The sequence below is a fragment of the Sinocyclocheilus rhinocerous genome, unplaced genomic scaffold (genome assembly GCF_001515625.1).
Source record: "Sinocyclocheilus rhinocerous isolate Xijiao unplaced genomic scaffold, SAMN03320098_v1.1 scaffold5275, whole genome shotgun sequence".
Taxonomy (NCBI): Eukaryota; Metazoa; Chordata; class Actinopteri; order Cypriniformes; family Cyprinidae; genus Sinocyclocheilus; species Sinocyclocheilus rhinocerous.
The window spans coordinates 12,403-26,535 of record NW_015632138.1 but is presented as its reverse complement, the minus strand read 5'-3'; the positions used below and the strand labels follow the sequence as shown (position 1 = coordinate 26,535).

The window sequence follows — 14,133 nt, the reverse complement described above, 5'->3', positions numbered from 1 at the left end:
GCGACGGATGCATCTCTCACCGGTTGGGAGCGGTCATGAGTGGCCGCTCGGCCCACGGCCTGTGGAGCGGCCGCCATGTCATGTGGCGCATGAGTTGACTGGAGATGCTGGCTGTGTTTCTAGCTTTCAAACACTTCCTCCCAGGCCTAAGAGATTGCTATGTGTGGTCTCTTATATATGTGGGGGCAGACATCCTGGTACGAGTGCACTAGAACGAGGTCAGTCGACTGCCAGTAGCCCCGTTATGGCCGAGCCGAGTATGGTTCTCGGACCTGATTTCTCTCCTCTACGGCACTCAATGGGAGATTCCCTTCAGGAGAGATCTCCTCTCATACAAATGTCACACAAATCACACAAAAGAACTCCTCTGGAGTTCCTGCAGGCCTGTTTATCCGCAGGGTTGACCCACTCCACCCTAGAGGTCTTCGTGGCGGCCATTGCTTCCTACCACGCCCCTCTCGGTGGCCATTCAGTGGGAAGACACCCTCTTCTTACAGGTGTCCTCCGCGGTGCGCTGAGGCGGAGGCCTCCGGCCAGAGAAGCTTATGCTAAGTGGTGGATCAGGATGCTATTCCAAAGCATTGAGTCCTCTGATCTCCCCTCTCCTTTGGGGGTCAAGGCTCACTCCTCCAGAAGTTGGCTTTCGGGACGGTGGGCCCTGCCTACTTTAGCCACTCCTGGTACCCTTTTCTCTCGCCTTAGTTGTGCTCTTCCACACTAGGCAGGGATTTTCAAGTCTGGCGGCGTGGACATTCTCGTTCCCGTAGCGTTTCGACGCAGCTCGAGTTCCTGAAGGGGAACGTCTCCAGGTTACACATGTAACCATGGTTCCCCGAAGGGAATGAGATGCTGCGTCTCAGGGCCATACTTCCGGCATCCCTGCCAGCACTTGCTTCACTCCTAGAAGCTGACGCCGGTTTCACCGCACGTGCTTTTATGCTTCCTGGTCGCTACGTCACCCCGCCCGTGACGTCTCGCCCATCCATTGGACTGATTACACATGTGATTCAGAGCGTGGTCACGCTGGAGGCGTTCCCGTTGCGTTTCGACGCAGCGTCTCATTCCCTTCGGGGAACCATGCCTAACCTGGAGATGATTTTTATTACCTAACGTTAACAAATATAATAAATATTGTAACAAATGTATTGCTCATTGTTAATGTTAGTTAATGCATTAACTAATGTTAACTAAAGAAGTTTATTGTAAAGCATTACCTCAGTCTGAGACAACAGGGCTTCGCAGATGATTCTGTCAATTCGTGCATATCGAGGAACGCAGAAATGTGCGCAGCTGCAAATTATGCAGTTTGTTGTGGTCAACAGGATTTAGCACAACGTTTATGTGTTTCTTTCCTCAAAGGATGCATCTATTTAGCGAAACAAACACTGTACCTATGCTAATATGATGCTTAAAACGCACTTGGCTCAGAAGTTTCTGATCTATAAATCCATCACCCGCAGATGGTCTGGCTTCATTTGTAAGTTAGACGGTTCGGATTCAGTGCTTAGACTTAGTTTGAATTGGGATATTCAATATATACTTATTGAAGAATTGATCTGATTGATATTTGTTTCGCTATTTTCAAATTCAACTCCACAAACGCGCATATTTGACTATTATGTCTTTACGTTGCAAACATACAAACAACATGTGGGTGGGACTAACAGAAAGACCAATCATCATTTTGACAAGCGTATAGTATGCACCTATAGGAAGAGGGGAAAATGAAGAAACTGCCTGTAATTGACCATGAAAATTTGCCTTTAATGTTTTTAATGTTTTTTACATCCATTGGGAAAATTACCAACTTCTCATTGGGTGGGCCACAGCTGAATGTGGGTGGGCATGGGTTAGCCTTGCCACTGGTTGAGCCGCAGTGTGCAAAGTCATTTGTTCTAGTCTGGCACACACTCCTATATTTTAAAAAAGTGCCATTATATTATATTGTATTGTATTGTATTGTATTGTATTGTATTGTATTGTATTGTATTATATTATATTATATTATATTATATTATTTCAAGTAACATTTTTTAGACAATGGACCCCACTGACTTAATTTTATGGGGAAAAAAAACTTTATGTTAAAATATTCTTCAGAAGATCTTTATTCATGTAAACATTTTGAACAAAATAAGGGTAAGTAAATCATGGCAGAATTTTCATTTTTGGGTGAACAATCCCTTTAATTATTTACAGAGATGTTCACAAGATATTTGAGAACATTCAGTCCATTTTGTGATATGTTCTGGTGTTCTGGAGGAAAAGGAAAAATTGGGGTAGTACGCAACAAAATGTGACTTTTTTTGCTGATTTGACTTGTCCTGCCATAAATGCCATGGCTCTTTAAAACAAACTACACTGCAGGGTTGATTTTCAGACAGCGTTATGCAAAGAAAAGGGGTTTATAAATAGCCAAGTGGCTTAATCACTTCCCACATTTTAGCATTACAACGCCCTTCAGGGGAGAATCACATTAATAGAGTCAATAGCTAGCAGTGAAAAAGCATTGTGTTAGACAAAGGAAATATTACTGTGTGGAATAGTATCCCTGCCCACTAGGATAGTGTTAATGGTAGGAATGTTAATAATGCAGCAACAGTCCAGGGGTATTTTATATGGGGAAAAACGACCTTAGAAACAGCACTGGAATATTACTGGTCATTCATAAGAAGTTATATATTTAGAACATGACCCAAAGCACAGATCCAGTGATTACCGTATCAAGCTTTTCTTTTGATACTTAGCTTGGTTTGTTGTGGTTAATGGTGGTGAACTATACAAACTAAAGCTAAAATGTGAAATTTTGCAAATTTTGCCTTTTTTCCACACTGATGAGTCTGTGTCTCGTTTTAAGCCATTGTAGATGATGGAGGTTGTCTTGCAAATTGCTATTCGGAAGCTTCTTGAAGTTGTTGAGATTCAAGCTGTGTAAATCACGATTCATTGTGTGCTTTTGTCTTGGCAATAATGCTTCCTGCTTGCATCCCTGATAAACACAATCATTCACGCTTCTGTACACAAACACGTGTTACCTAAGATATCTCTGAGTGACTTCCAAGGCATCACAAATCTGACCCTCACGCTGCATGAGTGGAAGGTCCGGTTATATGCCTCTGGACGTTCTTGTTATGAGAATAATTGAGAAAAAATGAGAAAAACATAATTGTAATGATTTCTTTAACACGTTGGTAGAATAGGGTAGAATCGTGGTAAATAATACATAGGCTCCTTGTTTGGTAAGAAACATGAAAAATTAAAATAAACATGTCTGCTTGCAGTCCTCACTTTCATAATTTTGCGTTCAACACTGTGAAATGTGTTTGTATCATTCTCTCGTGCAGTGCTAAAATACATATATATTTTACCGATTAAAAGTTGGTAGGATTTTATTTTATGTTTTTAAAAAGTAGTCTCTTATGCTTATAATTGCTGCATTTATTTGATCAAAAATACAGTAAAACTGTAATGTTGTGAAATATTTTTGCAATTAAAAATAACTGTTTTAATCTTTTTTTTAAATGTAATTTATTTCTGTTATGGCAAAGCTGCGTTTTAAGATGCCATTACTCCAGTCTTCAGTGTCACATGATCCTTCAGAAATCATTCTAATATGCTGAATTGGTGCTCATGAAACATTTCTTACTATTGTCAATGTTGAAAACAGCTTAAAATGACTTTTTCTTTTTTAATATGTTTTAAAACTTAATTTATTCCTGTGATTCCAAAGCTGAATTTTTAGCAGTGCTGCTTAACATTTTTGTGGAAACCTTGATCTTTTTTTTCTGGATTTTTTGATGAATAGAAAGTTCACAGCATTTTTTGAAATGGAAATATTTTGTAACATTATAAATGTCTTTACTGTCACTTGTGATCAATATAATGCTTCCTTGCTGAATAAAACTTACTGGCCCCAAAGAGATTAGAGAAAGGGAAATTACCTATTTTTTCATCAGTGTTGAATTCTACACATTTCCTGAACAGGAAATTATTCTAGTTGAGGCAGCAATGTCTAACATGAAATTATGAATTGATTACAAAATAATCATTTATTCTATTAGATATATTGTTATTGTACTGTACCATAACAATTGGTATTAGTTATTTTGATTTGTAAATATAAACGATCTGCACCAAATGAAGAAATTGTGTACATTTATTCTCAATAAATGTGTGACCAGATCCTTCCTTAAAATCATTAAAAACATTTTTTTTTAAATTCCTGCCCCTAACCTTTTGAACAGTAGTGTACTGTTCAGCAACTATAGTGTGCAGACATCTTGAGGTTTATGGATGGTTTATTGGGTGTTTGTATCGGTCGTCTTTGTGGCGTTTGTGCCCCAGAGCCCAGTGGTCTTTTGATCCGGTGTTCTGACAAATAATGCTACCTATCAGATTATGCTACCAACACTGTAATTATCCTACTGTAAGGGTAGGTTATAGGGTTGGGGTAGGTGTACATGTTAATAAAGCCTCACACCTTATTAATATCATGCTGGAAGCAAAATCTGATAGGTAGCACAAATCGTCAGAACACTGGTCCTGTAGAGGACACAAGCAGTTACATTCAGCCAGCAGCACTAAGCCACAGAGTGGTTTGTGTTTCTGACACTGATGCCCTGCAAACAGCTGTTGATGTGTTTCTTGGCTAATTGAGGAATCATTATCCAAAGGTCTTTGATGTCCAGAAGGGCCAGTGCACTGATGGCCGTTTCTCTTTAATGCATGTTTAATTGCAGATCTCCAGGATACCTGGTTCTTCGGTTTCTTTGGTCGAAGGTCTAATTGATGTGCTTTCTTAAACAAAAGCTGCATATTTTTATGCAGCCACAAGAAAAGTAGTCTCTTAAAAAGGTCAGGCTGACCTTAGCTCAAAGTTCTTGATGCAAATTAATTTACCACCAACCGAAGAAAACAAATCGATATAACTACATCAAGGAGCCATTTTATTATTGACTCAAGAAAGGATGAAGGAGGAAACTGTATGTAAGGAGATTGAACATTCACAAATGAATGAATGAATTGGCACATTGTGTGTACGGCATCGAGAAAGTGTTTACGTTTTCAGACAACATATAAAAGAGTGGATGGATTGTTCTTTTTCTGAGCCTTTATTTAGTGGGAATGAGATCTAAAGGGTGTTGAGATCTATCAACACTCCTTCTTGTACTGATGAGATGTTTTCAGTGAAAACATGGTGCAGTGACAAGGCAAGTTATGATTTTTTTAGTGGAGGTATATGATCATAATCAGCAAGTTGCTTCTAGTCTGGAATCAGAACGCAGAGGAAGTGTTAGAGGTTAATGTGAAGTCTTATAGAGAGAAATGGTTCAGGGAGAGGCAGAGAGAAAAGAGCGAGAGAGAGAGATAGGAATACATCTTAATCTAGGTGTCTGTTTCTGTCATGCTTTGTTCCAGGTCAAATTATGATAACTGGACAGCCAGCATTTCTATTTCACACGGATGAGTCCATCTCTCATCCTGTTACAGCCCATAGCTGCCTGCCCCTGTCCAGCCGTACAAATTCAGACTTGAGCAATGGCCTAGATTGCAGGTAGTAACTAGAGCAATGAAAGTGCAAAATTACCTACGGTCGTTTAGCTAAATGAATAGCCGACTCAGTATAACGCATTATAAGCGCAGCCCACATTGTGTGGGAAAAGCATCTCATTTGAAATACGCATAAAGACTCTTTTGATTTGATAAGTCAATTGTAAATTTAATACAAATTGCATTGTTAAAGGACATAAAATAATTTTGTAAGTTTGGGAAAATTATTTAATTATTTAATTGTGTATTACATAATGTATGGTTTATGGAAAAAAGGCTTATATGTATTTAATTTCTAATTATATATACAGTAGTATATTATATACACACTACTGAATAATTAGAAGTCTCTTATGCTCTGGACTGGATTTATTTAATCAGAAATACAGTAAAAAAGATAATAATGAATGAATGGATGAGGCATTTATATACAGTAGCGCTTTACTATGTACTACTGTACACCCAAAGCGCTTTTCAATCATATAAAGGGGTCTTTCAGAATGTGACATATTATTACCATTTTAAAAAACTGTATTCTCTTTGAATATATTTTAAAATATAGCTTATTCCTGTGATTGGAAAGCAGACATTACTACAGTTTTAGTGTCACATAATATGCTGATTTATATTTATATGTTGTATATGTAAAATCATGTAATAATATATGGCTATATACTGTATACAATTTTACTATTTTTAATCTCATGTGTAATATTTTTGTTATAAAAAAATGTGTGATTAAAAATAACTTCGTAGGTAAAGCTTCTTAGATGAAAATATCTTTATGCAGGCCTATGTTAAATATTACTCAAACAAGTCAACGATTAAAAATGATGAAAAAATTGGCTTGTTTTTCAGTGTTGATGTGACATTGCATTGTTGTTTTGGCTGTTTCACCTGAACGCGGCGGTGCTTTTCACTCCTGTGATAACATGTAGAAGGATTTTCTTGGATTTATTTTATGTATTCATGCACATTTTGTGGAAAAATACTGCTGGTGACATCAGTTTTGTATTCACAGTGCTTTGCATGAGCAATTGAGGAAGAAAAAAATAAGGGATTGGAAAAACAGCAACCTGCTGGGAAGCAGAAAAAATGCTTTAATGGCCTGATCAATCAAACCTTCCTTATGCTGCTATGGCTGCAGAATTACATGATATTAGAGGACTGTTATAAATAGCTTTGAATGATATTTGCACAGCTGTCACTGTTGAAACTATCATAATATTTTGTTTTTATGCACTGAATGTTAGCCATAGCTGTATTCTTGCTTTAGCACAGTCTAGCTGATATAAGCAATATTCCATAAATATGCTTGCTTTCATTTCTTACTTTTTTCAAGGCTTATTGCCCACGATTTAGTCCAAGAACTGATCAATTGGACATATTTTGACTTTTCTTGAGCCTCTGTAGCTTGGGTAAAAGTGACTGCTAAATGAGTAAATGTAAGTTAAAGGTGAAGTATAATCATCACTTCTTATATCGGTGTTATTTTAATATAATTGCGATACTTTTATAGTTTGAATTCATTTTTAGCTTTTTAAAATTTAAGTTTTAATGTAAGTTTTAGATATTTTGTTCTATGTTTTTGTTGTTTTTATTTGGGGGGGGGATTTTTTTATGTTTATATAGATTTTTATTAATTTTTATTTTAGTTTTAGTTGTAGTTATTTTAGTACATCAAATTAAACTAAATGAAAATGAAAAATGTTTTCTTGGCAACTAGCTGAAATTAAGTTTTTTTTGACGTTTTGTGTAGTTGTAGTTAGCCATAATAACCCTGACTTATAATTATTTACATAGTGCACTCGTAGTTTGCATGTAGTTTATAGATCAAGCTGATATTTCAGAAAGTTTTTTTTGAACACCTAATGTGAATTGTGTTTTGGTAGTGTTGTGTAATTTCAGGCCAACTGTTCTCCACCTGCAGTTAAAACATTGGACATCACCATTACTGACTCACAAAGTCTATGTGGCTCTTTCACACGTGTGAGTGTGTGGGTGCAAGTGTGTGTATTCACACAGGGAAAGCTGTTGCTCCAGATTGGGTGAGGGGATTTTCACCGAGGGGAGCAGAGCCATTCAATCTTATTGACTGGTAGCAGGGGGGCTTTTGTCCGTGAGGGGGAAAAAAGTCTGATTTTTCTGTTGAATGGGCTTGAGAAATTCTTAGTATGACATAGCTTAATAAATATAGGGTTTTATGCTTGCTTGTCTGTATATTTTTTATATAATTTAAACATTTTGAAGGCCTCGTTGGACCTTATTCATGATGTAAACCTATAAATCCATACTTGCATAAACTGTTGCATTGAATTGAGCATTTTATGTAAGAATGTTTACATTGATTTACACAGGACTCATTCTGCTCATTAAGGTCCTTAGATGTTACTCAACAGAGGACAGTTTAAAGCTGCTGTAAGCAATGTTAGCCTATAATAGGCATCTTGCTAATGTCTCTATTTTAGACTATGCCATTGAATTAGACAGCCTCCAATCCCTTCAACCGCATACCTCCTCTCCAAATCTCTATCCTTCAAAGACAATGCAGCAAACCCCAATGCGTAGTATGACTGACAGGCAGAAGCACGACTCCAGGTTTTCTGATGGGCTATAACACACCATGGTCAGATCCCTTTTTTTGCTGTTTACAGAGCCTTGAGCTAAAACAGAAACTTGTGTGATTTCTCAGGACAACTAGTATTTCAGTGATATCTGTCAGATAGGGATTTTATGCTTGTTATTCCAAAAAAAGGCTTTAGCATTTTCAGCATTCAGCATAAACAAATAGTATTTGAGTTAGCTTGATAGTATAATTGTGTTAGACTATGCACAATTACCTGCTGTCCTCAAAACTAATTTCTGGAGGTTATAATGAAGGAAATGCCTGTGCATAAACTGGCACACTCATTATTTTAGTGGACCATTAGTCACCTGTGATCTGTATTTGTTGTTTTGCACTATGAATGAAAAAAAAGTCCAAGAGTGAACAATTTAAGGGGGTCTGAATACTTTCCGTACCCACTGTATATATATATATATATATATACATATGTAAGGGATAATCAACGGCTAGCCGTGCATAGGATTTTAAATGCACGACGTGGAGGCAAAGATCCGCCCGACGGTGATTATCCCGGTTATTCCATTGTCATTTGCCAAGTTATAGACAAGTTAAAACTAGTATTGCTCTTTGCAGGGCAATATTTGACCGAATGGGTAAAAATGACAGTTATTTTTGTCATTTATGGCACATTAGCTCTCTGCACTAGCATTCTGCCCGCTTCAAATCAGACACAGAGATGAAATAGTGCGGTAAGATCACATTTATTTGAATGAATTATAGCATGTATTTAAATTAATTATCGATCGAGAGAGAGAGAGAGAGAGATGACTTGTGTGTACCTGCGTGCTGCGTCTGCGCGTCTCTCTCTACAAATAATTACTTCAGAAACAGCCATTTTACCATCGTTGCTGAGGAATATAATGTAGCGATCTAGTATCTAGGCTATTTTATTAATAAAAATCGTGGGGAAGCGTTGACAACAAGTTTATGTGTGTGTGCAGCGCAATCTGCGATCTCTCTCTCTCTCTCTCTATATATATATATTTATAAGCATAGCACATTCTTTATATGAAGAAATTTATACATTTAAAATCAGTAAACCTTAAGGAATTTAACTGAAATTTGCTCCTACTAAAGTTTTTCATTTTTGCTTTCATAAATCATTGCTTTTGTACTCAAAATAGGATTAGTCTGTTATTTCATTTTTGGATCTTGATTGAAATACACTATGCTGTGTTTGAAATCAATGGAAACTTGGAACACAAATGCTAATAAGGCCCTTTCTTTCGGAACATGCTTCACAACTCCTTGTTCAAGCTCTTGTTCTGTCCAGGCTGGACTATTGCTGTAACGAGTAGTCAGAGGCGTTTGGATCCATTTGCAGCTTTATTTGAATAGCTTTCTAATATTTTTGTATTCTATCTGTTTTCTTTTCATTTATTATACAATTAACAAAAGCAAAAAGACCTCTAACACTAGCTTGCTCTGTTCTTTTTCTATTCTATCTGTTTTTGTTTTTATATATTATATCATTTAAAAAACCCTTGCTACGTGTACTGTGTTAAGCTAACTGAGACTTGTTATAGCACTTGTATATCATTGCTCTTTTGTTGATTTTGATTGCTTCCATTGTCCTCATTTGTAAGTCGCTTTGGATAAAACGTCTGCTAAATGACTAAATGCAAATGTAATGTAAATGTAATGTAAATGTAATAAAATGACCAAAATGTCCTCAAAATTCAAGTAAAAAAATGCCCCAATTATAGGTTTCTGATTTTTATATTTACAACATATATAGTTAAGCATTATAACACAAGCAAGATTGCTGTTTTCCCCAAATATCAGCAGCTTTAAAAATGTGGTATTGCTTTTATAGAACAGTTCAACAAACAAGAAGTTAGTACCTTATATTTAGGATAAAAATAGTTACATATTGTAACAATTCTATCACAATTGGATATACTGTAACAAATTAATCCTCCAGCTAAAAATGAGTTTTAATGCAATATCGATGCACATATATACTTTTATTGTCTTGGTTGTATATAATTTGATTACTTATTTGTTCAGTATACCTTTTTGTGAGCAAACAACTTTGCTGTTCCTCAATAATGTGATTGCCCAGAGAATTTGAATCAGCTAAATGCCAAAGCTAGTCTCTGTAATCATATTTTATGAAATATAACCTATTTCTGAGCCCTGTAATCCATAGCCATATTTAAAGAGCTGAAAGTAAGTCCATACAGGCAGGAGCCTCATGCTGTTTTCCCAGAGCTCAGGATGGCTGGAGGGAGGGATTTCACAGTGAGATGTTGATCAAGAACTTATGGTTGCCATAGTAACCAGTCAGCATTTACAGTGTGCAATAAAGGCTATGTCGGCGTGCCTCAATTTTTCCCACAAGAAAATATTAAATGTGGGACTGAATTTAGGCTTTTTAGTGGCTTGTCAGGGTTTGTCAATAACTAGAATGCAGAAAGTGTTAGCAACACAGTAAATATGCACATATTTATTAGTGGCAAGACAACTAATCTTTAAATTTGAGATGTCAGGTTGTATTTTAGTTCTTCAGCGTCTCTGTACCTTGTACTAATATGATAACTCCTCTAGGGCGCCTAAATGTAATGAAGTGCTTTATGTTTCTAATATAGCTTTGCACCAGCATTTTCATCTTATCCAGAGCATAATCTTCTATATTCCAGCTCTAAATAGATATTCGTGCAACACACGCCGTTGAGAGTAATCCAGGTTGGTACTTCAACAAAATATGACTACAGTTTGTCAGTAAGACTACAAAGGCCCATTCACATAGACATTCACAAGGACTATAACAATGACACGATATAGTTTTAAAAATCATTCTAAATTTAAAAAAAAAAAAAAAAATAGCAGTGTCCACAACACAACTGTAATGATGACACCAAGAAACAATATTGTTGAAATCACTTTCAATTTGTTTTTCCTGATAAACGATAAAAGCATTGACAGCTGATCAGAATCCATCCTGCTTTATAGAGCTCTAGAATTTGTGCATCATGTGCTTTTAATAAACAGAATGTCTCTGTTATCTTTATTGTTGGTGTGAACGGGCCATATCATGCCATTCTAATAGTTACAACTGGAGCTGTAATTACAAATTAGTAAACATATTCAAGTCCTGCTCACAGTGGAGAAAGATGCAGATTTTATGTGTGACATTTTTTATTTTCTTTTAAAGCCAACAAGAATTGGCATTTGCAGTACTTTTCTGGCTTTCCATGTTTTCACTGTTATATGGTAGTAGGCACTATTACACATCTTCTGAATGAAAACATGATGAAGAAACAGAAACAAGTGATCGCATATGTAAGCAGATGCATATGTAAACATGGTCATCAAACATTAAACAGCATATAAATCAAAACTGCCTAATGTTTCTGAATGGAATGTCGACCTAGGAAGTGGTATAGGACTGTGCAAGGTGTTGATGGAAGTGATCTACTCCATCTAAGTGTGACGTGACAAACCCGCAACCTTAGGGTTACGAGTCCGACTCTCTAACCATTGGGCCACGACTTCCCCCTCCCCCCACGACTTTGATAAAAGATGCTTTTCGTCAGGTTACTTTTTATTAAACTTGACCATATTCAAGTGTTGTTAAAAAAAGCATTACGCTAGAATAAAACTTTATTTTTTAACCAAGTTTTTAAAAAAATGCTGAAGTTAAGTGAAACAATATTTATTAGAAAATACTTAAGTTGAGACTTTATTTTAATTTAAACAATTAAATCATAATATTATTTATAAATAATAATGAAACAAATTAAAAAGTTGAATCATACACAATAAAACTTGCATAATATACAAAAAAAAATGATTTGTGATTTTCCTATAATGTAAAATTATTAAATGTTCTGACTATAAAGCTGCAAAACTGTGTGCTTTCTCTCCAGGTGTAAGCAGTTGACCTACTCTGATGACCTTCCCCAGATCTCTGTCGTCTTCATCTTTGTGAACGAAGCTCTCTCTGTCATCCTGCGGTCTGTACACAGCGTGGTCAACCACACCCCGGCACACCTGCTCAAAGAAATCATACTGGTGGATGACAACAGTGACAGCGGTATGGACGCATCCATTTGTGTTTCCTTTAATGATTTTATTTGTTTTTTCCATAACTAATACAGATCCTAAATTTTTACCAGTTTCTCCTGTTGCTTCAGACATAAAAGCTTTTATAAAGAAAGAATACATAAAATGCTGTGTGAATAAACAGCATAACATCCCCAGATAAAATATGACTAACCTGTTTTGGTATGCTGTAACAGTCTGTGTTTTGTCTGAGCAAACAAACATTTTTGTTGCTTGGTTAGAGACTGCTGTTAAAGACTAACAAAAAGAGGAAAAATAAACAGCAAGAGACAAACACCGCAAGGGTAAACCTTTAGGTATGTACTCTTGCACACAACTCAAGATTTATAAATAACCTTTAAAGGTTGTTTTTTTTTACATTATTTACAGTTTCCACTGACACTGTATGTTTTGCAGTTGTTTTATTTGGTCAAACTGCACTGAAGTATTGGACTAACTAAAAGTAGTGATGCTTCTAACTGAACATGTCTTAATATTTTTCATTAGTGTGACAGCAGCTCAGCTGTTCTCAAAGTAGTGTAGCTTTTTCAGTAATTAACTATTTTTTCAGTGTAACACGAAAATATGTTTTCTGTGGCACTTAAATTTTTTTTTCGTATACAGCCTTAAAACCAAGCAAAGTGGAACAGTAATCAACCACTCTCTTCTAGAATCCTCTTCATCACTGTTGGATTGTAGTTCATATGAGTGCACGTTTGGCTCGGGATTGAGGGCACATAGAGGCTGCAAAGCACCCTCGAGCACACCCTCATGAGCACCCTTCTGAATCCTAAAATGATAAATGGGATACCCTACAGGCTTGTGGACCTCATGGACACACGTGAGAGAAGGCACATGAGACTGCAAGTCCGCATCAAGTGTGCGATTTGACACAGAAGCACTCTCTGAAGTTTCCCAGAAGTCGCTTCACTGTATTTTTAGTCTTTACAAAAAAATAAAAATAAATGCATTATTTAACCAAAAATAAAAAGAAGCATTAATAGAATTATAATAATAATGTATAATAACAAATAAAAGTTAAAACAGTAATATTGGAAAGTAGTATTACAATTTATTTTTATTGTTTTTAATTTTTATTTTTTTTACCTTTATTTAACCAGGAAATTAAAAACACTTGAGATTTAAAATCTCATTTACAAGAGGGTCCTGGCCAAGATACAAAATACAAAAAACAAAATACATTCGTTTACATACACAGAAACATACACAAATCATTCAAAACATTTACAGTCAGGTGACTTTACAAATAGATCCTTTAAAATACATTTAAAATCATTTAGTGATACCAACTATTTTAAGCATAACTTATCTTGTAATTGATTCCAATCAAATGGAGCAGCATAACTAAATGCTCGTTGACCCATATTAGGGATGCTTAAAAGATAATGTGAGCGAAGCCCATAATTCTTTACACCTTTTTGAAAGATATTCTGCTGTAAATACGAAGGAAGTAAACCTAAAATGATTTTATATATAAATAAGTACCAATGCTTAAGTCTACGGGATGACACCGCCGGCCATCCAACCCGAGAGTACAATAAACAATAATGAGTAAGGGCTTTCCCCCTTTTCACTGGGGAAGTCGTGGCCTGATGGTTAGAGAGTCGGACTCGTAACCCAAAGGTTGTGGGTTCGAGTCTCGTACCGGCAGGGATTGTAGGTGGGGGGAGTGAATGTACAGCACTCTCTCTCACCTTCAATACCACGACTGAGGTGCTCTTGAGCAAGGCACCGAACCCCCAACTGCTCCCCGGGCGCCGCAGCATAAATGGCTGCCCACTGCTCCGGGTGTGTGTTCACGGTGTGTGTGTGTGTTCACTGCTGTGTGTGTGCACTTTGGATGGGTTAAATGCAGAGCACTAATTCCAAGTATGGGTCACCATACTTGG

At 36.5% G+C, this 14,133-nt stretch overlaps 1 protein-coding gene across 1 annotated transcript in view; it reads left to right on the top strand.

The window, feature by feature from the left end:
- LOC107742223 (polypeptide N-acetylgalactosaminyltransferase 9-like) overlaps positions 1 to 14,133 on the top strand; it is a gene marked incomplete at its 3' end in the record, with an annotated part of 53,724 nt that overhangs the window by 28,211 nt on the left and 11,380 nt on the right. The window contains exon 3 of the mRNA XM_016555122.1: positions 12,049 to 12,215. Within this exon, the coding sequence (XP_016410608.1) occupies positions 12,049 to 12,215 (167 nt within the window). The remainder of the gene's footprint in view (positions 1 to 12,048; positions 12,216 to 14,133) is intronic.